This window comes from Athene cunicularia, assembly GCF_003259725.1.
Source record: "Athene cunicularia isolate RWA chromosome 4 unlocalized genomic scaffold, athCun1 chr4_part1, whole genome shotgun sequence".
NCBI lineage: Eukaryota > Metazoa > Chordata > Aves > Strigiformes > Strigidae > Athene > Athene cunicularia.
Genome location: NW_020799098.1, coordinates 27567857 through 27594114, shown reverse-complemented (window position 1 = coordinate 27594114; position 26258 = coordinate 27567857). Strand labels below are relative to the sequence as shown.

The window sequence follows — 26258 nt, the reverse complement described above, 5'->3', positions numbered from 1 at the left end:
CTTTCCTCCTTATTCTGTATAAGAGACAGCCCCCGCCCGCCTCGCAGGGCCTCCCCAGAACGAAACCAAAAGTACGGGCTCAAAATACGCTGGGGGTGTGTGTGTGTGCACCCGCTTTGCTGTTAAATGCTTGGAAGTAGCCTTGAGCTCTTCCAGCGCAAGTCATCCGAGGGCTGTCAGCTGGCACTGCGGGGGGTGGCCTCCGTGCGGAGCTCCCGGCTGCTCCCAGACAGGCTCCCGCGATTTCCAGGTGGTGAAGCAGCGAACTGGGTGGATTTGCCTCACTGCGGTGCTCAAAATTATTACAGCAGGCTAAGAAGCCCCGGTGCTAGAGAACACTGGTTTGGGAGATTAGAGACCCACAGGCACAGAAGTGAAGATCAGCACTTTGAGTTGCGCTTTGCGTCCTGGCAATCCCAGTGCTGAGATGACTGAGGTGCCCTTCGGTGTGGCAGCTTTGCTGCTCAGCAGTACATAATAGTAGCGCACAAAACTATTAAGTCCGAAAGTAAGTCCAAGGTGAATCTGAATCATGTTGTTATTTCTGTGGCAAAACTTGTGGATTGACTTTGGGAGAGGTGGGGGGACAGTTCATATTCAGGGACTACCTCTTTATGATTTTTTTTTAGAATGGTGCATTGGCTGCACTCGAAGCACTGAGACAGTACGAGTGATAACTGAATCACCTGATCAGTCCTATAGCTGGTGTACATTAACTGGGATAGAATTATGCTCTTAAGTTATGTATTACGTTGTTTCAGTTCCTTCATAAAATAATCGATGGCATATGTGGCCGTGCATATCCTCGATACCAGGATTATAGCACTATTTGGAGCTTGTCAGAGTGGATGGAGGTTTTAGAAGAAACAATGATGTATTTCAAAACTACAGTTGGCAAAAACATATCTGATGAAGAGGTAAGGGCTCATCACTGGGCTTGACTTTGAGAGATCATACTGAAGTGATTAATCTTGTAGTGTATTAAGTCCTGAAATATTTTTATAGTGTAGCATTTGAATAGTAGCAGACTAAGCCTAAATAGGTAAAAGGTGAGCAGCATTTAGAGATACACTGCAAAGGCTTTTAAAAGAAAAAGTTAAATTGACACTTATTTTAACTAGCACTAGATAGTACTTTTTAAAATACTGGTTTAGCCACTTAAATTGAAGTACCACCAAATTAAGTCTGTTTTCCTTAAAATACATAACCTGTCATTACTGTTCTTTAGCAGAAAAACAGTTCACACTCTTGTTTGGTTTCTTTGTTCATTACTACTGCATTTAAGTATTTTCAAATACTGACTGTATGTAGATCCAAACCTAGACTGTGACTGGAGGACCATGTGGAACAGTGACTATATTTCAGAGCATTCCAGTATGTATGAACTTTGCAAAAACTTGTTCTTCCATTATCAGAAATGTTAATTCTCATCTTTTGCACAGTGCTTGTATTTTGACTACCTGCTAGTAGCTAGATGAAGAAAGATACTTGGTTAGCCATAGGAAGGTCCTTACATCAGTATGTCTGTTTCAGCTAAACTAATGTATTTTGTCTCTGCTCTGATATTTATAAACTTACAGAGCTAAACCTGTGTTGTGTGTGATTTTTCTGTTTTGATTTTAGGGTGGTGTCTAGGAAGGCAGATAAAGCCTCCATTCTCTTGTGTCTTTTAATTTAAATGACAAGAAATTATTTTTTTTCCTTCATATGTTTCTGTGGTAAATACTGTCAGAGAGCAGCCACTGAAGGCAGTGTAAGACAGATCAGACTATGGAGTCCAGTATAACAGCTATATGGGTAGAAGCTCAACTATTACAGGTAGTACATGTTATTTCTGAGGTTCATAATTTTAATTACTATTTTTATTTTTGTAGGCTGCTCAGCAGATAAATGAATTAAATTTAAACTATCAAGAAGCAATCACAAAATGTCTAAAAGGCAGAAAGGAAGAAATCAGGAATGCGCTAGTGGAAAGAGTAAATGCAATCTCTTCTGCCCAGCTGCAGGATTTTGACTGGCAGTTAAAGGTGAGAGTGTTGCCTTAATGTTCTTTGAAAGAAGTGTTCCATGGCACAGAAGTAACTATTGATACAGTCCCCTTAGGCCTGCTCCTTAAACCTGGAGCATGGTTTAATTTTTATAGGTATCAGAAAAGTACATTCATGACAACACATCAGAGACTTGTCAGAAATTTGTATGAACTGTAAAAGTAAAATTATTCTTTTTTTCTTTTTTTTTTTTCCTCTCCTTTCTTCTAAAGCTGCAATACCTATCTCTTTCCTGAAAGGAGATTGAGTATTTTTCAGGAAGACCTGAAAGTTTTGTATGCTGTTATGATTTTGAGGCCTGAACAGATAGTATTTTTACTCAAAGGAAGAAGAAATATTTTAGAGTAGTAGACTGATTCAGGATGTGTTTCCCTGACTTTTTTCAAATTTTTTAGATTCCTGCAATAAACAATTATTGAATAATTAGTTTTAAATAATTTGTCTTTAGACTTATTTTGATAATAACTGTGTTGCATAAAGTTGGATGGTGCTTTGGGGTTATGAAGACAGTTGCTTTAAATTAAGCTCTATCAAAGACTTAACAATGTTCTTTACAACTGTTTATATTTTTAGTTAGTCCATGGGAGCTGTTAAACAGATTTGTAGAGCTGTTAACTAGTTTTCCATTTCAACAAGAGTGTTAAATAATTTGGGCAGCAAACAGCTTTGGAAATCAAAGAGCAATGCCCACAATAGAGAAGATTTTGCAATAGCAAATATGGTATCATAATGTGCTTCAGATGAACTATTACTAGGGATTGATCTCATGCTAACTGCATTTACTGCTGACAAAAGTTTGTTAGACTTATGTGAGCTCTTTGTTTTGTTGTTTCTTTTAACTTTTTATTCTGGAGTTTCTATTTTGTGACACAAATTTCTGGTACGTGTCTGAACTATTTTGCTTTAAACCACCTTTCCCCCCCCACACCCTCTTGAGCTGGCTGTGATTTAAGTTGGTTTTTTTTGCTTACTATAGTTGAACTGTACCAAGGGCATTCTCTCCTCTGCTGTACCACATTCTACTTTCTAAATAAATGATAGGCATGTACAATCTTTTATTTTAATGTATTTTAAAAGCCTTATTTATATTAAAGTGAGTATAACAGTAAACAAAAAGAAAGCACAATTGGTATGTAATCCTCTTCATCAGTGTTTGTCAGTTAGGCTATCTGACAAATGGTGTTTGATCAGCTGTAGAGGGAGTTGAAAACTGCACAAAGGTGTCCTCTTTCTCCCAACTGCCCCTTCTGTAAGACCTTTCTTGTGGATTACCAGAACTTTGAATAGTGACTTCATAGACTTCACTTTTAAAGAGCCATGATCAAATGTATCCTTTCTTTTCACCTAGAATACTAAAGTATAGCAGCCCAGTAATTTTAACAAATTGTCTTGATAAATGTATTACTATGAAGAGGGGGTTTTACTATTTAAGTATATTGCTGGTATTAAGAAACAAAAATCCCAGCAATGGGGAGGAAAAAAAAGCAAAACGAAAAACTTGAGATGACTTGTAAGAAGCTACTTTTGTCATGTTGATGATTGTTTTGGTAGTATGCATTTAATATAAAGTGCAGATGTAATCCTATGAAAGACTAAAATCATAATGGCTCCACGTTACACTGTTGTTTCATCAATCTGCATAGCTTGCTCTCTCCAGTGATAAGATCTCCATGCTGCAAATGCCACTTCTCAATCTTGACTTGGATGTGAGAGAAGATGGTGAAATTAAGCCAATTTCTATAGAGATGAATAAGGAAGAGTTGCAGAACCTAATAAATGCACTGGAAGCCGCTAATAAGGTAGCTTTTTCTGATACCATCATTTGTTCCTGACTTCTCATATACTGAGTTTATTTTAACTGAAATTGTTTGTTCTGGGTATCTTGCTTGAAAACCCAAAGTCAGTCATTCACTGGCAAAATAACTATAGAGTTACAGAAAGCCTAACTTAAGGCAGACTCTCTTGGATAGGCTTCAGGAGTTTTTTTAGCACAGTTTAGTCTAGAATTTTTTTAAAAATGTAATTAGAATCCTGATAAGCATTGTAGTCACACACCACCATTAGAAAGTGTTATGAGAATAGGAGATGAAGCAAATGTAATGACAAAGTGTCAGATGAGAGTTGATTTTGATTTTGAAAGATTGGAGAGAACTCCAGTGTTCCCCTGGATTCACAAAATGTCAGTGGCTGGGAATGCACATGGGAGAGTTGTTTGGTTCAAGCTGAGTGCCTTAATTTCCATGTCATAGTAAATCAGGAAAAAAGTTGGAAGATTTCCATACAGTAGCCCAAGAAGAAAATTACAAGTGAAACTTTATTTGGAGTCTCTCAGATTTCTTAATAGAAAAGACTAAGGGAAGTAAGAATTAGAAGAAAAATTACATGCGGAAGAAGTGTCATCTGATTTGAACCCTAGTGGTAACTCTAAACCCTGGAGTCCCTACTTGTTCAGTTACTTTTCAGGATTAATTCTGGCTCTGTTACAAAGGAAAGTGGGGGTTTTGTTGTTTTGTTTGTTTTTTTTTTTTTAAATCTGAAAATGTCTTCAAATATTTATTATCTGTTATTTGGGAGATGGAATTCTTTGACATCTTGCAGCATGAATGTGAAAGTGTTGTATCAACATGTTTTAGAAGTTAGCAGCTTCTAGTTGCTTCATAACATTTAGCAACTAAGGGGTTGTATAGATGATATATTTAATGTTATGCTATAGCTGGAATCTGTAGATGAACATTTAGAAAAAATCATCAGTATGTAACTGAAAATGATAAATTTATAGCTCAGAGTTAAACATTAAGTTATAATAGTGCTGTTAATATTTTGAATTAAAAAGGACACTAAGATTATGTCTACCAGTTGCTTTAACAAGGCTGTGAGATCTCTGAATAACTACACAGTTCCCAGTGAGGAAAATGCATTAGTCCAGATACAGGTGGTATTACTGTGAAATGAGAGCCCTTAGCAGCTTGTTTTACCCTGGATTTTTCCCTCCAAAACTAAACAAAAAATAGTAGCTTGTCATTAACTCTGTGCTGTGCAAACAAGGATTTTTCTGGGATGGACTCCAGCAGTCTCCACACTTCTCTTATTCTCCTTGAATGTCTGTTTGGAAGCTGTGGGATGTTGTCATGTCCTTACTTGGTATTATTTGCACACAAGGAGGAATTCACTCTAGAAATGGTCTCTTGGTTCTTCTTTGTGCAGAAGGAATCTCACTGGGTCTGGAAATTACCATTCTGCTTTTTGATTACAGGGAGCTGAGGAATGGTTTTCATGCAGTAAGTTCTAAAGAAAGTTATTGGAAGTGATAGCTGTGTGAGGCTCTAAAAGAGAGCTGAGAGAGAGAGGGTGTATTTTCCAGAGTAAAGACATGTTTGTGCAGTTGCATATTACACTAACAGAAAGCAAAATGCTGCATTTCCTAGACTACTTAAGTTTTGGTGTCATCCAACTTTAATATCATTCCTTTTCTTCTTTTTGAAGGTTGTCTTGCAACTGAAATGATGGAATTCAGATCATCAACAGTATCTGCTGGCAATGGCTCCCCAATTGACTTGAACCAAAAAAAAAAAAAGTTCTCTGCAAAGCCAGAAGTTGTTGATGCTGTAAAATAGTGACCAAATAAACTGTTGTATCTGTCCTAAAATACAAAAATCCAATGTACAGTCACTTTTAATGTTAAAGATTTATAGAACTACAGAAAGGTACCCCTTATGTGTCCTATATTTGTTTTGGTTAAACACCAGTGACTGCACAGGTGCCTAGTAAAACTAAGGTGTCTTACTTGCATAAGTTATCCTTATCCAAAGTGCCATGATAATTAAGAACATGACAGAATACTTGTAGCAGTAATGTATTTATACTTGTAAATAGTAAATAAACACTTGATTTTGTGTGTGATAATTGCAGTAAGTTATTTCTTGATTTATTAATTGCTAAACTCAATTTTTTTAGATACTAGGGAAAGTCAGCTTTACAAACAGAAATAGTATAAAATCGCAGAATGTTTGACGTTGGAGGGACCTCTGTAAGTTATCTTGTCTAACCTCCCTGCTCAAGCAGGGCCACCTAGAGCTGGCTGCACAGGACCCTGTCCAGACAGCTTTTGAATGTCTCCCAGGGATGTTGGCAACCTGGTCAGCACTTCAGAAATTGAGGAAGAAGCACTGGGGCTTTACTCAGAGTAAAGTTTGGATTTTTAGTTTGGGTTTTGTATCTTAGTTGATGGATTTTCACTAATATATATTAATGTTTTCAAAAGGAGGTGCAGTGCTGCAGAGGAGCTGACCTACATTGACTGTGAAAAGGCTATTCTCAGCCCAGATAACAGAGCAGAGAATTTGTAAATTGTGGTTTAAATCTGCGAGCAGATTGGGTTTTCACTGTAGTGTGTAACAGAAGTTAGAAGCTGTAACACTAGACAAACATACACCAGGAATCTTTATAGTTTTTACTATTTGTCAAACCATTTTTCCATATATAAAGAGCAAATTATCTGTAATCTGTGGATGTACATGTTTTGTATATATATAAAAGCAAAAAGGCAAAGTGTTGATGACTTACCATCTTCATAGTTTCAAAATCAGGGGTCTTGTGTTTCTTGTACTATATCTTATTGTGCCATAAGTTTTCACTTGTATTATTATACAAGTGACTTATTATGAGTGTACAAAAGAATTTGCCTTCAGAGGGCTAGTTGGAGAAGAGGAAGACAAGAAGCTGTCTTGTAGAAAGGCCTCTATGAAAAGGATTTTAGTAGGCTTCAGGGATAGTAACCTAAATATATGTTTCTAATAACTTAAACTATCTTCTTTGAAGATAGTAGGTCAGAGTATTTAACAAAAAATGTGTCTGTGTCTATGAAATGTAGTGTGTTTCCCTTTTATTTGGTACTGGTACATTTAGATGTGCATGTACTTCAGTGTCAGCAATTCAAGAAAGATCAGAAAAAGTAGAGAAGGGGATTAAGTCACAAGAATGAAAGAAAGAATGAAAATATCTTACAGTGAAAGGGCTGCAATCTCTGGCAGATGTGGTATGATCATAGTTTTGAATATTTATAAACAACAGAAATTTGATAATGGACCAGATAACCTAAGTCCTTACATCAGTGGTACCAAATTCAAGCTAAAAAATTCAGGTTGGAATTGATATTTGTTTAACTTTATAAAAAAATCTGGAAAGAGTTACTGAAGTTTGTCCTGTAGCTGGTTCGGGAGAATGCTGTTTTTTTAATTGTGAGTGTAATGAATAAATTGGTCATGTCTATTCATAGGTATATTTGTCTTAACTCCAATTCTCCCTTTTCCTCTAGATCTAGTCTCTAGGAGAGTGAATACACTGCTATGATATGGCCCTGTGTGCTTAAATGCTCTATGGATGTGTGGTGCATACTGAAGGTATGGCTCTGTTTTAGCTTTTATTGTACTGTGATAACATACGTTGCTAAAGCTTTTGTAGAGAAAAGAGGCTTAATTTTAGGGAACTGATTTTTAACAGATTTTTATTGTTGGCACGCTGTTTTTTGTACTTTAGGACAAAAGGACTGAAAACTTCAGTTTACAGTAGCAGAAATAATAAATAGCAGTTTATTTCATAGGAGTGAACGCTATCAAGTTTGAGATGTCATTTGGGTAGAAGATACCACTCATCCATTTTTACAATTTATAGATATACTGTGAACACATTTAAGAAAGCAAATACCAAGGTCTTCAAATAATATAAAATTGAATATTTTAAACTTATTTAGCAGTATGTTGCTGAAGAGACTTATGTTACTGCCTCTTTTTCAAAGATCAGTGGTTGAAAAATACAGCATATTCTTCAAAATAATGTGTTTTCTCATCAATAAAAAGCCACAGATGATAACTTCTATTTTTACATTCAACCTATGAAACTTCTGTTGGAAAATGTGCCACGCATCTAGTTGAGAAACAATTTCTTTAAATTGTAGATGTTTAAAAATATTCTTTTTCTCATTAGTAGAGACTTAAGAGTACAGTTTTCTTTTAAATTTTATAGTAAGATGTAAAAATGGATTTATAATTACTTTAAGGGTATGTGGTGCTGTTTCACCTATAGTATCATCCTATATTTGTCCTGCCCTTTACTGCAGCACTGAACAGGAAAGGCTGAAGAATAATTTTTCAATGATTTTTTGCTTTAAAAAAAGACAGTTTCTGGTATGTGACAGTAATAAGTGTACAATGAGCTGCTTTTTCGTGGGTGTTAGACTTTATTGAAAGTCTGAGCATTGTTTATATAACCATCAAAATGATGTTTTTGACAGGGAGCATAACAATGGCTATGTGAATGACTAGAGAGGGAGAGGAGCACCAGTTGACAAGCAGTTGAGAACTAGCAGCTAAAACGTTGTGATGGAATTGCATTTGAACATGCACCCTGACCTTACATCTCTACAGAGAAATGAACTGTCCTTGTAAGGCGTGTAATGTCCTCCAGTCAAGGAAAAGGACAAAACGGAATGAAGAGAGATTGCTGCTCTGTTCTTTGTACCATCTACCAGAAAATGGTTTCATTTTGTCTCCGCTCTGAGATGTAGGTACTTTTGAAGCAAGCAAGGTCTCTTCTTGTGACAGATAAGGCATTTGACAGATAAGGCTGTACTAGACCAAATTGATGCAAAAAGCTAGAGATTCCACAAACCCCATTATACTGGTGTCAGCTCCAACATACACTTCGATGAATACAGGTAGACATGAAAAGGTTGTGAATAGGAAAAACTTACATATTACAGAAACATCTAGAACAAGCTTATGTGGCCAAGAGCATACCTGTCAAGTATGCCCAGCCATGCTCCCTTTTGGGATGAAGAAAGGGAGGTTAGATGAGGAAGTTGGAGTTAATTGCTACGCAGAGGTTTTCATAGAGCACAGAGCACTGCAGTGCATGTTGCATCTCCTGGAGGAACTATGCTGGGACCAGGGTAAAATATGAGAACCGTGCTGGTAACAAAAGTCATGGAAGGGCTGTGCTGTGGGGAGCGTCATTCGCACAGCCACTTGAGCCTGTGACTAAGGGGGGAAATCGGGGAAACCTTCTGAAAGTGTAGGAATTTGACTAAAGGTACAGGAGTTTAAAGAGACTCCATTAACATTAAATAACTTCTAATTTTGTCCTTGCCTATTTGCTTATTTTGCCCATCTCCGTATTTTTCTGTGTACTTCCAGACCTGAGCTCTTTCTAATTAGCTGGTTATGGGGTTATGGTAAGTTGAATGGCACTGATGTTTGCGCATCCCACAACACTACCTTTTAACAGTTGATCCCAGGTGATTCCCCCTTTTGTTCTGTTTCACAGAATCACAGAATCTAGGTTGGAAAAGACCTAGTGTTTGCCCCTGCAGACCAGCTCACTTCTGGGTCCTGTGGTCACATGGGCAAAAAAAGGGAAAACAACCATCATAAATATATCAGTGGAACCTCTGTGGTTTTGCAGGTACTATGTACAGACCTCTTAAGCATGTAACTAAGATCAGAAACAAAATTTTGTGCAGTAGGCTTTTTGAACCAGAAGTCCTAAATAAAAAAGTACATATAATGGATACACCGTATGAAGTTCTCATTTTGACATGTAAAAAGCACCTACAGCAATTCACATTTCTTAAATAGACCTGCAGTTTGAATCAGAAAATGCAGCATATCTTGATACAAAATATAAAAGTGAATTATAAAAATAATGTTACCTGCCCTCCACTGGCATTCATTACACTTCTCTCTATTTCATAGAAATCTTCCCTTGATTTCAGAAAAATCATGTTTTTCTTGATCAATTATTTCAGCTTTGATATTGGCACACTAAGGTGAATCAGAATCGGATCTGACCAGCAAACTATTGGTATGGAAGCGACTGCTGTAACAAAACTGCTTTTGCAATTGTGTATGTCAAGAAGCTGTGTTTTTATGAGATCTGTATAAGCCTGTAGAGTATTTCTGAGTTCTGGAGCAAGGTTTTCTGATAACAAACATGCTGAAACATGATTATGCTTTTATCTGAAAGGTGGTTTAAGAACCAGTGACACCTTGTCCTGAAGTATGCTATCACTTTGAGTTGTGAATTAATATTTATAATGAAGTATCAGAAATAAAGGGGGTTTTACTTTTCTGGTACCAGAGAGTGCTTTCATAAGTGTATCAAGACAGTATATAATTTTTTTTACTTCTTGACATTTTACCTTAATTATGTTTAGCAGTATACTATGCTTCCCTCTGTAGATTTATAGTTTATATTTACTTCAAGTTCTCTCCAGAAAGACCAAAAGGCAACTACCAAACTGTATAAAAGGAGGCAAATCTCATAAATATTTATCCTTTGGACTTTTATAAACCTGTGTGGTTCACATCATTGGGCCACTCTGTGGAGAGGTCATTGCAGGAGCAGTACCTGGTGTTTTAAGCTAGTTTGTGGAGGATATACTGGACGTTCAACCCTTTTCATTCTCTATGACTGGGAATTTTACTCAATATGTGCTAGCACCAGTGGGAGTCCTACACAGAGAAGGCTCTGGCTATTTTTTTTGGCATCAGGTTAGTCAGCTAACTTAGCTAATATAATAATGAAAGGCACTGGAACATGTGGGGATTTTTCTAACTGTGAACAACTACAGGTCCACAGGGACTGCTTTGGTGGTGCACTATCTGAGGGGAAGGATTCCTAGTGTATGTTGTCAGCTAGATTGAAAGAGCAAATGACATTTTGGAGATGGGAACAAGGAAACTGATATGTTCACAGATTCAAACAAGGTTGCTGATGCTCTCACTGAAATGCATAATCTGCCAAAGAAAACCATCTTTATGAACATTTTTGGCAGCGTGATTGATATTTTATACTTTCATGTGAGACTGTGCCAATACAGATAGCTAGTGATGAGTTAAAAGACATTATTGATCAGAGACTGTCTCTAGAGATATGACATGCTTCTGCTGCCATATAATTATTTTAGCTCCTCATTGGTAATGATACTCAAATGCAATTGGATTTTGACAAGAATAAAACTGTGAAAGAATGACTACCAAGCCATTTCTTTGACTGGCACCAGCACAAGACAAAAGGTGATGTTTTTATAACACTTGGAGACTCAAAATTGCTTATAAAATAATTAAGAAATAAACACTCCAAGGAGCAGACAACATAATTAGAGTTCACTCTGCACTCCAAGACAGTAAATAGACCAAAGTCACCTGATCTTCCTTTAAGAAATGCCAGATTTCTCATTTGTCTCTTAATTCTTTCACCCTGTACATATACATTCTGGTATAATTGTGTGCTGAAATTCAATATTCTTGTGTGATCTCCTGCCTTCTTCGGGCTGCAGGGTGGATGCCTATGGGGGTAGGAAGAAACATATAGTCACAGATGCGGGGCTTTATGCTTTTCAATGCAGAAACCATTTAAAAACATTTTTATAGGCAACAGGTATAACACAGCTGTTTTTTGACTAATAGTCCCAAGGCAGTGCTAGGAATGCATTCGTAGTACCTGGGAATTCATGAGAAGGGGCAGAGGTTCATTGGTGATGTGAAACAGAAGCAGCTGGTGGAACATAGCCCCCAGCCCTGGATGACATTCCTCATGATTTATCTCAAGAAATCCTCCACTTGAAGTACAAATGGATGGAACATTTTCTATAAGGATGTACAAGGTGAACCAGTGGCTAACTCAGAAACAGCAACTTCCATGCTGTTCAGTGGGAGCATAAAGTGCAGGACTGTTGTCAGAAATATTCTTGTGATATTGAACTTGTAATTTTTTGGTGGTTTTACAACCTTTTCTACTAGTATTGCTATTCCTTCTTAATTAATTGTTTTGAATATGTGGGAATATAAATGAAATGGAAGACTTTTCGTTTATCCTTTGGAGTTACTGCAGCTGACTCTTACACACTGTTTTGGGCTGATCCCAGCTTTCATTCCTGCCATCTCAGCGCTAAGGCTCTTGTAAACCAGTGGTTTTGCTCAGCCAAGGAGGATTCACGGGCTGGCTACCCAGTTGTGTTGGTATTAGAGAGATGGGCAAAATCACCACAGTCTCTGGGCTGACCCCATCCTAGTTTGAAGCCCTGGGCAAACATAGAAGAGCTATTTAATATACTCTGCTCTCGGAGAAATACATGCTACAAGACATGTTGCTGATTTAGCCACTGACTGTTTAGTTCATAATTAGGTAGGATACTGCTGAAGATAAGATTAGAATGAGATTAAAAATTGATTGTAAGTGTGAAATAAATAGTTTCAAGAGCATGAAAACCAATGAACCCTGTTTTCCACATAGATCTGGGAACTGAATTACCCTCCAGTGTGGATTCTCTGATGATTAATAAGGTTGGGGTTCTTTTTTCCAGAGAAGAGGGATGGATTAACAGCAGCTTTGCTCAGCTACCTGTTTTGTTGAAACTTGTAAGAATGTATTATCTCACAGATCCTTACTGTTCTGTTATCTTTTGGTTGAAATTGCCAATGGATTCAAATATTTTTGGGAGACTCAGAGGCAAACAAACACACCCACAGGGACAATAGAAGCTCGTATCTTTGGGAAACCTAGTTAATAAGGATTTCCAGTAGAAATGTCTTTAAATAACCTATTCAAACTCACAAATTGTATGAAATGGCAGCACAAATGTAAGGGGGTTTATCTGAGAGCTAATTAGCAATAGGACTTTATCTAATCTGAGCTTGAAGTCTGGTTCCTATGGGCAGGCAAGCTAACTACTGATATACAACAGTGAGGGAGCTTAGCATTATTCACCTTAATCACTTAAAACCAGCCAAATGACTCCAACTTATTGATGAGGTTGTGTTTCTTTTGTACTTGCTAATTCCTAGCCCTAGATGTCAATGTACTTGTAACCCATAAATATCCACATTTTTTCATCCTGTGCCTCTAATAACCACTGCCTTTTGCTTGCTGACAAGTTAGTGCTCTCAAGTGAGAAATGTTTTCTTCTGCTTTTTTTTTCTAAAAGTAGTGGAAAGACAGAAAGACGTGCTAATTAGGGTTATATGCTCTGTTGCTAAGTTTTGAATTCTCTTTCAAGGCTTTGAAAGAGGTTTTAGTTTAAATTCAATGTGCCTTGCAAGCTCATATGCATAATTCTGTTTTCTTTACCGGTTAGTGGTTAAATGTGTGAAGAGGAGCTCAGTGGAAGGCAGGAGGTGCTGGTTCTGGGTTAAGATATTGCCAACCTGTGTAAGTGTCTCTTGCCTCTGTATGTGGAGGGGTTATTAGCCCCTGTTACAAAACTTTGTGCTGAGAGCTGGCAACTGTTTCCTCACTTAAGATTGTGGCTTCCAGCTCTTGACACAGCCAGCCCTCGGTGTGTGCCATTCAAAACTGGTAGCAGGTTTGGGGCTTCTATCAGTGACATGTGTTGAAGGACTCCTGATACATGAGTGTGGACCCTGCTATTTTGGAATATACTGCTCTGAAGGAGTTTTGCATTTCCACTGCACTTGGTTTGTTAATGGCCTTTCCTTGGCTCCTTTTTTTTTTTTTTTTTTTTTGCTTGGTACTGTACAATGTAACTGCTTTTAGCCCATGTGCCTGAAGTAGCTGGATGTTCCATAAGCTAGAAAATAATGTGTATACAGATGCTTGGAGTCTACAAGCAGAAATGCTAAAGACCAGTAATGCTGATTATTGCTCTTGGAACAGAAGGCAAAGGATCATTTTTTTTAAACATAAATTCTTATTTCAATACCATGTTGGATGTTGGCTCTTCCTAAATGTCCACTATAGCTGTAAGGAGTGGTTGTAATGTCTCTGCACCACTGGAACAGCTGGGTTAAATTACTGGCTTTTGTCTGTGAATATCTTTGGGAAATCAGGTAATGCCAAAACATGGGTCACTGACAGTTGTTTTTCACAGAGTGTAAAATAACACTACAAATCTGCAGAATATATTGCTTGCTTTGAATTTATTTCTGTGTATAACCACAAAGCTGGCAAGTTCACTGGCTCATGGATTTATTCTCTCTGTTTGTAAAGTCTGGTGCCAGTTCATTGAATTCAAAACTGTTTACTGGGGTGTGTGTTTGAAATGGACAACACATACAGTCCTACTGTTGTCTCCCTCCTGGGCCTATTTTTTTCAGTTATGGAAAGTTCAGTTTGCATAGCATGCAAGACTTCAGTATGTTCTGTGTATTTTTTATTTTATGATACCAAAATATTATTGTTGCCACTAAAATATTCTTGATCTAAATCTAAACATTGTTTAAATTTGATAAAAATTTAATCAAAATATCCCATGTGGGATGATATGTGGCAGTTCTTATTTTGGTTGCTGATACGGTGCAAATGTTGAAAAATTACTTGGAGTTGTTTTAAGGTGGGGATAGGCATCTAAATTGTAGCCTATTCAGAAGAGCCATTTGACTGAGTATTTGTCCTGAATCACCTCAAGTTGTACTAAGTGGCTGATTAATCTGGTAAACTCTTTAATAGACTTGAGGTTAAAGGTTGTAGCAGAGAGAAGACGGCTGAAGAGACCACCTTTTTGGTCCATTGACCTTGGCATGAGACCAGGACTTTGAACCCCATGGAAGAACTGGTAGTCTCAAGGATCTCCCTAGATTAACAATGTCAAATGCCTGTTTTGCAGCCTTGTAATTTTTGCAATGAGTACATTAAACCTATCCCTTTCTTGTTTGGTGATTTATAATTTCAGACTGTTTCTGCCGAAGCTTACTGTACAAACAAAGGGAAGGGGCAGCAGGCTCTGATTTGTTAGGATGTCCCAGTCTTGCAGGATGTGACAAACACTGACATGTAGGAGTGTTTCATTTATTACATTCTAATGTAAAGCTTGTAATGTCAGCTGGCAATAAGGTCATCAATTGAGGAAACTGATGAAGCTTTCCACATCACTCCTTTGCTTTCCCTACTGAGTCCTAACTGTGTGTATTGCTGCCTACTGTCCTGATCAATGTTTATTTCTGTACCAGCTGGCATTGATAACAATCACCTTGGTACCTGCATAGACTTTGTTGGCTTGGATATTCTGACTCTCCTAAAAGTATGAAACACTTTCAATACAAAATAAAATTTTAACGGATAATAGTTACGTTTCAATAAAATACTATGTTAGGCAACATAGTGTAGACGCTGTTAGAAAATAACTGTCAATAGAGAAAGGAGATGGATTGGGAGATGACAGACCTATTGCTTCTCAGTTGCATGGACCTTGCTAGTATTTCGTCTGTGGCTCCTTGGTTGGAGTTGTGTCAGGCAGTGAGCATCCAGGTGGGGAGAGGCAACTCCTCAGGAGCAGTGCACCCCAAATCACCAATGTGTCCTAAAACTCAGCTGTGTCTCCTGTTCTTCAGTGGAGTAAGGAAATCTGTAGGAAACTGTGTGCAGAACTCTCCTCAGATCTGATCCCAGACATCTGCCAGCTTTTGGGAGAATGTGTTGCAATTACCAGCCCCAGGAAACCTGTGAGTCAAGAAAAGTGGCCACTCTTGGGCTGGGGTATCTTTGGTAGTTGCTTCCAGGAATGAACATGTTTCTGTTCTACTTTTTAATAAAAAATTACAGATGGTACAATTGTTCTCATCAGTTTCAACTTTGCTACTTTGTGGAAATAACAAAATTCTAGTTAGATCAAATCAGCTGATTCCTTAGTTAGAAACAGTGGGTTTTGTCTATGCTACCCTTTCTTTCTTTTGAAGATCTCTGCCTCTCTGAAAATGTGATCTCTTTCAGTGATACTGCTCACAGACACTATGGAAATACTTCCTAGTATAACTATTAACTTTGAAATGATGTGTGATGTAATAGGTATAATCCTTAAAACAGTTATTTCTTCAAATTTCTCTACACTATAAATGCTGAAAGACTGTGACATAACTCCTACTTTGAGTTTTACTGTCTTGTTTGGAAGCATGCTGCTGTGGGCTGCCAATATGTGGAAAGAAATATAGTTAGGACTAATTTTTATTCCACTTAAAAATAAAAGATAAAAGATGGTACGGAAAGGTCATGGGTGATGTACAAACTCTTTGTAAAAATCGAGGTATAGAGCTTTTGATGAAGATGCTCTTTAAGAGTAGATTTGTACTATTCTGATCTGATGTCGTGAGGCTGGATTTGGGTTGTGGGTTTTTCTTTTTTAAAGCTTAAATCTAGAAGTATTCAATGGCTGCGTATCTTACCTTGAACATGTAACATTACGGCTACTGCAGCTCTTCAGAGTTAACAAAATTGAGAAGGGAAAGAAACAAGTCTAATTACATTAGATTATGGTAACATTATTGCATAAATTAGTGGATATAATACAGCCAGTAAACAACATTGAAAAGAATAAAGGTTATAGGAAAGACCATTCTGGACCACTTGTCTATCGAGTTAACATCAGTCAAGTCAGGGATTTTGACTTTGATCTGGGATGCCCTTCTTCGTAAGCGTCCTTTTTTATGAAGCCTTTGCCTGTCCAGAGCACTCCTACTGTAGAGGTCTCTGCTGGAAGTGGCTCTTCTGTACTGCAGGTTGGCACTGTCGTACGTGTACGTGGTGGCTCGGGGGTCACGGAGGCTCGTGAACATGTCTGAGTTGCTGACGTCATTTCGTATTTCAAGTGGGCTAAGAAGCATGTTTCCATGGGAATCAACCTGTGTCAAGGAAGGAATGTGAATTAGACAAGTTCCTCAGCCAGCCCAAGGTGTTTCCTAGACAGACTGGTACATTCTGGCTCTACTGCCAAGGTGCTTCTGGGGCTGCACTGACAGTCATGTCTTGTACAGCGTTGACAAGAGTAAAAAGATACTGAATACACTTTACTGACTGGTGTGAAATTAGCTATTAAGCATCTAATTACCTTCTCTCCTGACCTGGCTCCTTGGTCTGAGACCTTTTAATTTGGTTGGTTATCTCACTTTCTGTAAAGTAGGATTTTTCAAATTTTATCTTTAACTTAGATCATGGTCTTTATGAAATACTGAGTTTTAATGGCTGGTGACCTGACACCCACAGCTTTCATGTACTCAAGATGAAAAGAAAATGTTGCTGTCTCTGCCCATTATATACAGTTTTAGTGTTGTAGGTTAGTTTCAAAAACAGTTTTGTAACAATAGGCTCACCTGAGAGAGCATGTAGGTACATGCGCATTTTATCAGTTATCGTAAAATGCTTGTGATGAGAATTAATTTTGGGGAATTACTATACTGCAGAGATGGAAATCCCTGCTCCCCACAGCATACCATTAACTTGTTCATTACAGATAAAATAATCCATTTTACTCAATGAAACCTTACATTCTGTTGCATTTTTATATGTTGGTACCAGAAGCAGTTGTTTCAAGTATCTTTATTACTTCCTTTATTAGTGCTATTATTTAGTCAGGGCACTGTTTTAAGTACCTAAGCAAAGAACTGGAAACTGCAACTGCTATGTACACGTCTGGTGCAAACAATTATATACATATGTATATAAAAAATATTTTAATATAATTTCCTTTTTAATGTATGAATGTAATTAACCATGAATGGCTGTATTACTGCAAAGTATTTAGCTTTTCACTCATCTTTAGTTTTCTATATGTTTGTAGTAAAACCTCTTTTAGGAAAAGTTTTTTGGTGTTTCCAAGGATGACTCCTGACTTCTCCATAAGTTGAAACGTAGATGTTTCAAATTGCCTGATATTTAATTATCCACTGTTGCTCACATGAGGGAAATGCACATCAGGACACAGACCTCTTAAATGAAACTTCAAAGACTTTTCCTTGTGACTTGACTATTAAAATAATTTTTTGTAAACTGTGGTTTTGGACCTACCCCATATACATTACCATCTATACCATGGCTATCTGGGGATGCCTTTATACCAAGAAATATTTTGTGAAGCACTGGTGATAAGCAATGCTTTTTTCACACTCTGAGCTTTACATTTTTAGCAAGACATAGCAGAGCTAGGAAATGGTATAATAATCTACAGCAGGTTTGAACGCTGTTCAAGAAAAAACTCCAAGCAGAGCACATGGGGAAATCCAGGCTCTGGGGTTTGCTGCAGAGAAAAGCTGGAAGCCAGAGAAAGCCTCGGTTCCACCTGGCAATGTGGAAGGTGTTCCTTTCCATCACCAGAAGAAGAAAACCTTGTGTGATGACTGTTGGCATATTTACACTCTGCCAGACTAAGCACTTAATAACTGAAAACAAAGTTGTGAAGGGGCTATTTGTACTAAAGCCACCCAGGAGAGCTGTGGGGAAAAAAAGTCTTCTAAATGGAGCAGTAAGTCATCACAGGTAGAAAATGCCCTAGTCAGGTTTAGCAACTGATTCTGTACATGCTGAAATGAGCATTCAGTGGGAACATCCCAGTTCCCACCACTGTTTTGGTGGGAAAAGATCACATATTCTGGGTTTGAGAGGCCAGCTGTTCACAAACTCACAAACCAGCATGGTGTTCGCAATATTTACTTGACATATGGGCTACCCAGTTTATTCTTTTTAGGTCAAGTTTTTAAATTTAAGCAGAAGAAAGATCTAAGATGGAGTTCTTTACTCTCCAGAGGACTGCTATAACTATGGGACTATACATTACTCCTAAATTCTGACATTTTCTGTGGAAAAAGCAATGATGTCAAGAGTTGTCTCCATGTAAAAAGAGAAATTTTTTTTAATTCTCAGAAGTTTTGATGGGTCAAACTTGTATTCCCAGTTTTACAAAATAGCTCTCTGAGCTGTCTTTGATAACATAATCTAATGTTTAAGCTAATTGACTTTAGTGTTATAATATTAGTAACAGTAGTGCAAGCATCATTAAGCAGTTATTATGGCTTCTCTTCTGTGAAGACAACTCATGATTGCCTACAATCTGAAGTGATTCATAGGGATGTTTCTAAAACTAACACACCCTGACAGTTTATTATAAGCCAAGCAGCATATGAATTCCCAGTTTAAGTGTTATGAATGAACCTGTTACGATTTAAAATTAGTTTTATTTAAATCATTTTATCCTGGATGATTTGTATAGAACACAAAGCAATTCAGTCTTTGAATTGCAGTCGTTGCAATTCAGAGCAAAGGACCTTATGATGATCTTGAATAAATTAGCTCAGAGAAGTATAAAAGCTCTTCTTACCTACCTATGTCAAATTCTCTGCTTGTGAAACATGATGCTGGACTAATAGTTAATTTCGCACATAGTTAAAAACCGTTTCAGAACTTATTGAAATTCACTTTAAAATATTCTTAAAACTTGTGCAGCTGAGGTTTTGTTACTGAAGCACAGGAATTCTACAAATTCCCATAGGAATATGGAAAATATACAAATTGTTAAGTGAAGCCCCCAAATCCCTTGTTATTAGTTGTTTTAATATAAATGTTAGAATGAATTAACAGCAAATATGCACACAGAAAAAGCTGTACATTTTCTGTCCTTAAATCTTCTCCCTTACTTAATATGAGGTTATTTGGGACTTGCTGTTGGTCTTGTGCTGGAGGAAGCCTGTGCATCAGAAACAGTCCGCAGGCTTTAACTCACTCCGTGTCTCAGTGATGAGGGTCTTTCCCCACATCAGGGATGTACTGCAGTTCTACACAGCCTTTGACACATTTGCATCAGATGGCATGAAAAAAAAAGTGGATGGAAGAGACAAGGCTCTTGTCTACTCAGTTTTCTGGCCCACTAGCTGGCTGCCTGCTTAGGATCTCAGTCCCCTCCTTAGGTAGGAAAGATGAGCCATATCAAGCCCAGAGTAGTTCTTCCTTGCTTGGATATAGCACTTTTTTTTTTTTTTTTCCAAATACCACTTTGTCGTTCTTTAACTGAAATGTCCTAAATTTTATTACATAAACCAACCATTGCTCAGATGAAAACAGGATTTCTTGCTTAACAGATAACTCTGAGCCTAAATATGTGTTTGCATGAACAATACATTTTGCTTTGTTTGAACATTTTGCCCAAAGTTGTAGAAAGCTGAAGAATTGTTATTTTTTTGTCCTCTGAACATATCATGAAGAATATGTGAGGAGAATCTCAAAGCATCTAAATCTGACATTGTGTTAGTCAGAGGTATAATTATCAAAGTTTAAATATTCCTCAGATGCATATATGTGGTGATGCTTCTTGTAAGGACATTTGTATCTATATTGAGTGTCTATCTATATTGTGTTTATAGATTTTTAATTCTCCATTTGCACTGGAACTACCTAAAGCCTAAATCAGCACAGGTACATATATATATATGAATCTTCATCAGTGATGGAAAAACCTTGATGTGTGTTCAAGAAATATCATAAATAATAATCTGGCTTGTATGTTTACTTAGAAAATGAGTTTCCTGCTTAGGAGCATCAAATGATATTGTAATGTAAAACAGATAAAGTAATAAAAAACTCCAAAACAACGATCCTATGTTGACCACATAAAACATAACCAGACAGTTCTAGAGGAAGAGCATATTGGTATTCCTTGACAGAGAACGGGTCTGAAATGCTTAGTGCTGTCTGGAATGAGTTTTTACCTACCTACTTTCTTTATATTAACTCTTGGGAGATAAAAGGTAAGAACTTTTATTTTGTCTCAATACAAAACTATTTTGTCTTTCTCTTAAGATGAAATCAGGGCCATGTTATACGAGCTGTCTTGTTGGAACAAATACAGTAGTGTTATCACAGTCTGATCTGCAAAGAAACAGGTTATGCTTAGCAGGGATATACTTATTCAGGTGTGGATTTACTTGAAGGTCTGAGTTAATTGTGTAGTTATGTGCTCCCTCCTTTTTCTCCTTCCAGTAGCCACTGTATCGAGAAATTTTATGTTTTCCTTGGAGACTGCAGTTTGGAAGGAAGGTGTGATGCTGTGCAGAACTGGGGAGCAAGAGACCATCTATCACCTGCCTTGTGTTGCCATGTATGAACCCTTTGATGTCTCAGACCTTTTCCCACTCACATTATGATTGCATCCTACCTCTTTTTGATGCTTGAGACATCTTCTGTGTAACGATTATTCACATTATAATTGTCTGTGGAAACAGAAGCAGTTGCATGCATAGACTATGTAAATTTCTTGTTGAATGGTTTGTCTTATTTATCCATAAATTATCCAGAATTTATGGTGGTTTCCTCTGTGACAACTAGCTTTGATAAATGGACAGGGAGATACAAACAGTCTTGATCCTTTATTCAGAGAAAGGGAAAGATTGTTTACTACAAATTGGTATTTTTTTGCATATTAAAATTGAAAATGGCATAAACTGTGAAACTGGAGAGGCTTTATTTCCACCTTCTTCAGTCTGTAGAGCAAGGAACAACCACATATGAAACAGCAGTATCAGTATGGCTTCATTTTCCATATGATCTTCTCTATACTGTGTTAATATCATGGTCAGTTTGCTGAGTGTTGCTCACATATGTAACGTTTTTGTTGTCTGGTGAAGGAATTTGAACTCATTTAGTCGTGGGCGTCATATGTCAGATGGGAATGAACAATATCTTCACCTGGCACAAAGAAAGGAAGCACTGTTACGTATCTTCTATTGCTTACAGGTCTCTGTATGGATAAGTGCTATGGGTGAAGAGTAAAATGGAAAAAATATCCCATAGTTGTATATACTTACAGCTGTACTTCTTTTGTGCTCCAAAAAACCTTTCCCCTGTTCTGGTACAGACATCATAATACTAGTGAAAAATCTCAAAACATGATGGAGCGGGGCTGGGAGCTGTCTTCACTAGAGGTCACATAACCTTGCTGTGTCTCAGTGTTCTGGTCATGTGCACTCTTCCTGCCAAAGACAGAAATATGGCTGTTGGACATCAGCATTTCCATGCTGAGTAAAATGAATGCTCCCAAGGTCCCACTTGAATGTATCTCCAGTGGGATAACAAAATCTAATGATATTCATTCACATGTCTGTGTTTGTGTGTATATATAGGTATCTAAAATCACAAATCTTCACTGTACAGTCAGAAAGTGGTCTGTTCACTTAAAGCACTCTCAGTCTCAGAATGGAATTGCAGTCTTAAGTGTGACCACTTACAAATCCTGGTACAAAGCATGTATGCCTTCTGTCTTCTGTCAGAAAAATGCTGGTGTATGCATGTGGTGCTCTGAAAAGTTCAAGTGTGGTTGTAAATACTTTCCATCTCATTCTGAGTACTGGTTTCAGTTTAATCTTTGCCAGTATAACGTTTAGACAAAAACTTTTAGTGGTGAGTTAGGGCTTTTTGTTAGTTAAACAAACTCTCCAAATATGTAGGAAAAAGAGCTTACCTGGACTCTCATCCTTTACACTTTCTCATCCTTTACTTAGTCCAGTGCACTGAGGCCCATGTAGCCAAGGCTGACCTCTGAAGAAGTGTTGCTTCCTTCTTCATCATGAACCCTTGCTGTGCTTCTTCTCACCTAGGCTGGGTTATCTCAGAAGCTGTTGAGGTGGCTTGTCAGAGTTTGTGGGTTTTGTTGGGATTTTCCCTTCCTTCCAGAGAAATGGATAGACAATGTCCATGCACAGCAATCTGTAATGGGGCGGCTTATCTCCTCTCCTCTGTGGAGGACAATACTTTGTGGGACCTTGGAGACTGCTGAAACCCTGAACTGAATTTGTGCACCCACTGTAGTAAAGCATCTCCTACACATTGGGACAGCAGGTAAGGACTTTTAATGGGCTCATGAATTCACTGAGGCTGAGGACACGCCGACTCTGTTAATGATGTTTAGCTGTAGTGGTATGGCTGCTGGGACAAAAGATACACAACTCTAGAACTAATAAAATACCACAGAGTTTCTGAAATGAACTTCCTGACATGTACATGAAATTGCAACCATCCATCAAGCTAAAGCCTTACCTGTTATAATTTTATGCATCGGTCTTTCTTCAAGCTGAACAGAGGGCTCCAATACGATTTTGTCCAGTTTTGTGTTATCACCTCAGGCCACAGGAGTATAGAAGTTTATGGGACAGCCTGGGTAAGATCTCTATAATACTTGGATGTAATATATTATAAGAAAAGCAGAGAACAGAAGAAAATTTTTGGCTCATTAGGATACGCATTTTCCTCTGAGTCAGACTGGGCCAAATATACCTAATGGAAATGTTTATTTCTGAAAAATTGACAAAAACGGAATAGATTTATAGAAGTTTGTAAGTGCTCAGTGATGTACTGCTAAATTAAACTATTCCCTGTTAAATAAATGTCCATAGTATTAATTCCTGGAGTTTGTCTGGCTTGTTTTTTAAGAGGGGTTAGCTGTGGTCTGCTTGAATTGAGCCCAAGGGAAAAATCTGAACAGCTGTGAAAGCTGTTACAAACTAGCAACATCCCCCTTGTGTTCCTGAAAGCTCAGTGGTGTGGGCTTCATTCAAGACTCACTGAAGCAACAGTTTCTGTCTTTGCTTTCTATTTTTGGAGAAGTTTCTGTATATAAAGAGGAACTATATAATAAACATTTCTTCTATACCACATTCTATAGCAAAGAAATATACAGTTGAAATGGTAAATATTTAACTTCCTTGTACTCCTTGTATTTCTTCTGTGCTGCAAAGAAATGCTTGTTCTGAATATTCATTTGCATTTTCTATAGTTTCTTACCCTGTTTTCAGTTGAAGATGAAACAAACCATATGTTGCTGTAGTCTGCTTGAAATACAATTTTTCTCTAGACAATCTTAAATGCTTTTGCATATGTGTTCAAACTGCATTTATCTCTATCATTGTATACATCAACATTGTCACAGTAGAAATAATGTTTCTTAGTTAAACAAACGTTTAAAAAACAAACTGAAAAGTTAGCTGGGACATTTTACCTGGACTCTATTTGTCTCCAATCTGCTCTTCTCGCCTGTAGCATGTCCTGTCCTGCCTGCTGCCTTTTTTTGACGTTGGGGTCCTTTCCCAAAGAATATGTAGTTTACAAAGGCATATTCCAGCAAGGCCAAGAACACAAACACAAAGCATCCCATCAGGTAAATATCTATTGCCTTGACATAGGGAATCTTTGGCAAGGTCTCCCTGAGGTGGGTGCTGATAGTGGTCATGGTCAGTACAGTTGTGATTCCTGTGAAAGGAAGAAAAAGACATTGACTAACAAGGCAGGGAAGGAGATTTGAGCATGAGAGGAGTAATAGCAGCACTGCCCAGCTACCATGCATTTATGCAGATGGCTTAATTATGTGATCAGATTCTTAACAGCCAAGGGAATGTGTTTTGCAGGACTGGAAAGGAAGATACCCTTGCAGGCCTGCTGATACACCTTCCTTGACTTTCCAAGCAATGGAGGATGAAGGAAATAGCCTTCAAAAGCCCACACTGTCTTGTTACATCTCGCCTTAATTTTTACAATAACTCTGCTTGGGAACATGATGTTAGCTGACCTTGATAGTAAATTGTTAATCACTGTTCTTTCTAGGTGAGGAAATGCGTCTCACTTTATTTACAGCAGTAGACCTTCTTGACCCCATAGGGTGGCTTGCATTGTTCTGGGGAACTGGAATAACTATCTAGCTTTTGACTGAAAACAAAGGATTGAAAGGAGAAAGGGAAGCTTTATGATAAAGTAACGTTTTTTTATGAAGAGAGTGACATGTATGTTTGTACCAAAACAGCTTTTCCTATTAAAGGGATGTTTGCAACAAAATATTTTCATCTCATTGTGTTATCCATCACTGCATGATTCTTTTTCTTTACCTTTTTTCTTTTTTGCATTTTGTTTTAGCTGGATGAAATGATTTTTAGTCTGCTTTAACCACAGGTCATTAATGCATCTAGATAATAGCTCTAGGCACAGGTGTAATAAGTTGAATTTACAGAGGTGGTGCAAAATAGAGGTGGGACAAAATGGCTTTCTGTCATTAGCATTTGAAAAACATATCTGCCTTAAAGCAGAGATGGCAGCAGAAGATCTTGGTTCTTATGGAAAGCTGTAGGAAGGAACATGGCATGGGAAATAACCAACTATGTAGGCAAAACATGCTTATTAGGTGTAAGCTGGTATATGTCCCCTGATGTCAGTAGGATCTTGAGTATTCATTCCAGCCACATATGTGGCCAGAGAGGATGCTTTTTAACATCAGTGAAATGTTGATGCAGCACAGTGTAGATGTCCTTGGATACCCAAATTAGACCTTTATGCTAGTTTGGAAGCAAGATACTTTTGGCCTAATCCAAAAACCATTATGGCAACTGCAAGTCAGTCAGGATACCAACCTAACTGCAGAGCAAGAACTTCAGATGTAGGCAAGGTGACACCTGACACCTGCCTGCCTGCCTAACAACAAAGACCCTATGCTGCATGTGTGAGATCATGATAAATGCTGCTGCAGTCAGCTGTACGGATTTGGTGCTACTGTATTCAAAGGCAACAAGTATCTATGTAGGTCAGTGATTTTGAAAAGAAGTTACCTAGAGCAACCCTGGCTGCAGAGGCATCATAATTGATCCAAAAGGATACCCATGACAGAATTGTGATCAGCGTGGAAGGCATATAGGTTTGCAAAATGAAGTATCCAATATTTCTTTTAAGCCGGAAGCTAAGTGATAATCGAGGATATGCTCCTGAAAGAAAGAAGTCATATAATGACTAATGCCTAACGAAAGTTAGACATTGATATTTCCGGGCTGGGGAAGAGGGGGGAACTTTTTTAACTAGCCAGTGCTTACCTGTTGTAAATTCCACTCTCTTTGATACCATCTTGTAATCAACAATAGAAAATTGTGGGAGCTCGATGTTATTAACTCCTGTTACTGCTGACTCTCCTCCATTCCAGTAAAATTCAATATCATCAGTAGTGTATCCATCTGAAACAGAGGCACAATTTGATTATTGTTTTTTCTTTTTGTTTTATTACTTGGCTTAAATAGTTGTGGTTAAAGTGGAAGGAGCTGCTGTTAATCAGGAATTCAGCCTTCTGCTGTGTGACATTTCTGTTATACAGAAGCCATGTAGCCTTGTCCATACCCAGGGGAAGCTTCTATGTATGGAAAGGGAGAAAACAAAAAACAGGACAGAATTTAAGATTAAAGATCAATTTTTACCTAGCTCTAACACTACTACTTTTCATTCAGGCTTGAGCTGGTCACTTAAACCAATAGACTGATAAAACATCAGCAAAACTTCTAAACTCTCTAGGAGGAGCTCTGACAGTAAGTACCAAGTTCTGTTCTCAGCTTTGCATTTGATTTCCTACGCAGGCTGTGACAAAATACAGAGTTTGGAGCCAGTGGAGGCAAAGATGATTCTAGAAGAATTCAGGTGCCT

The 26258-nt window shown here is 37.8% G+C and overlaps 2 protein-coding genes across 3 annotated transcripts in view; one reads left to right on the top strand and one right to left on the bottom strand.

The window, feature by feature from the left end:
• The window catches only part of COMMD8 (COMM domain containing 8), a 17956-nt gene extending 12008 nt beyond the window's left edge, over window positions 1-5948 (top strand). Inside the window, exons 2-5 of the mRNA XM_026846697.1 lie at window positions 760-917; window positions 1875-2027; window positions 3692-3847; window positions 5532-5948. Of these exons, the coding sequence (XP_026702498.1) occupies window positions 849-917; window positions 1875-2027; window positions 3692-3847; window positions 5532-5552 (399 nt within the window). The 5' untranslated portion in view covers window positions 760-848 and the 3' untranslated portion in view covers window positions 5553-5948. The remainder of the gene's footprint in view (window positions 1-759; window positions 918-1874; window positions 2028-3691; window positions 3848-5531) is intronic.
• A 10298-nt stretch (window positions 5949-16246) lies between these two features.
• GABRB1 (gamma-aminobutyric acid type A receptor beta1 subunit) overlaps window positions 16247-26258 on the bottom strand; it is a 98399-nt gene continuing 88387 nt past the window's right edge. For both annotated transcript variants that reach the window (XM_026846695.1, XM_026846694.1), the window contains exons 4-7: window positions 25661-25798; window positions 25403-25555; window positions 23809-24059; window positions 16247-16675 (exon numbers count right to left, since the gene is read on the bottom strand). In XM_026846695.1, the coding sequence (XP_026702496.1) occupies window positions 16328-16675; window positions 23809-24059; window positions 25403-25555; window positions 25661-25798 (890 nt within the window). In that variant the 3' untranslated portion in view covers window positions 16247-16327. The remainder of the gene's footprint in view (window positions 16676-23808; window positions 24060-25402; window positions 25556-25660; window positions 25799-26258) is intronic.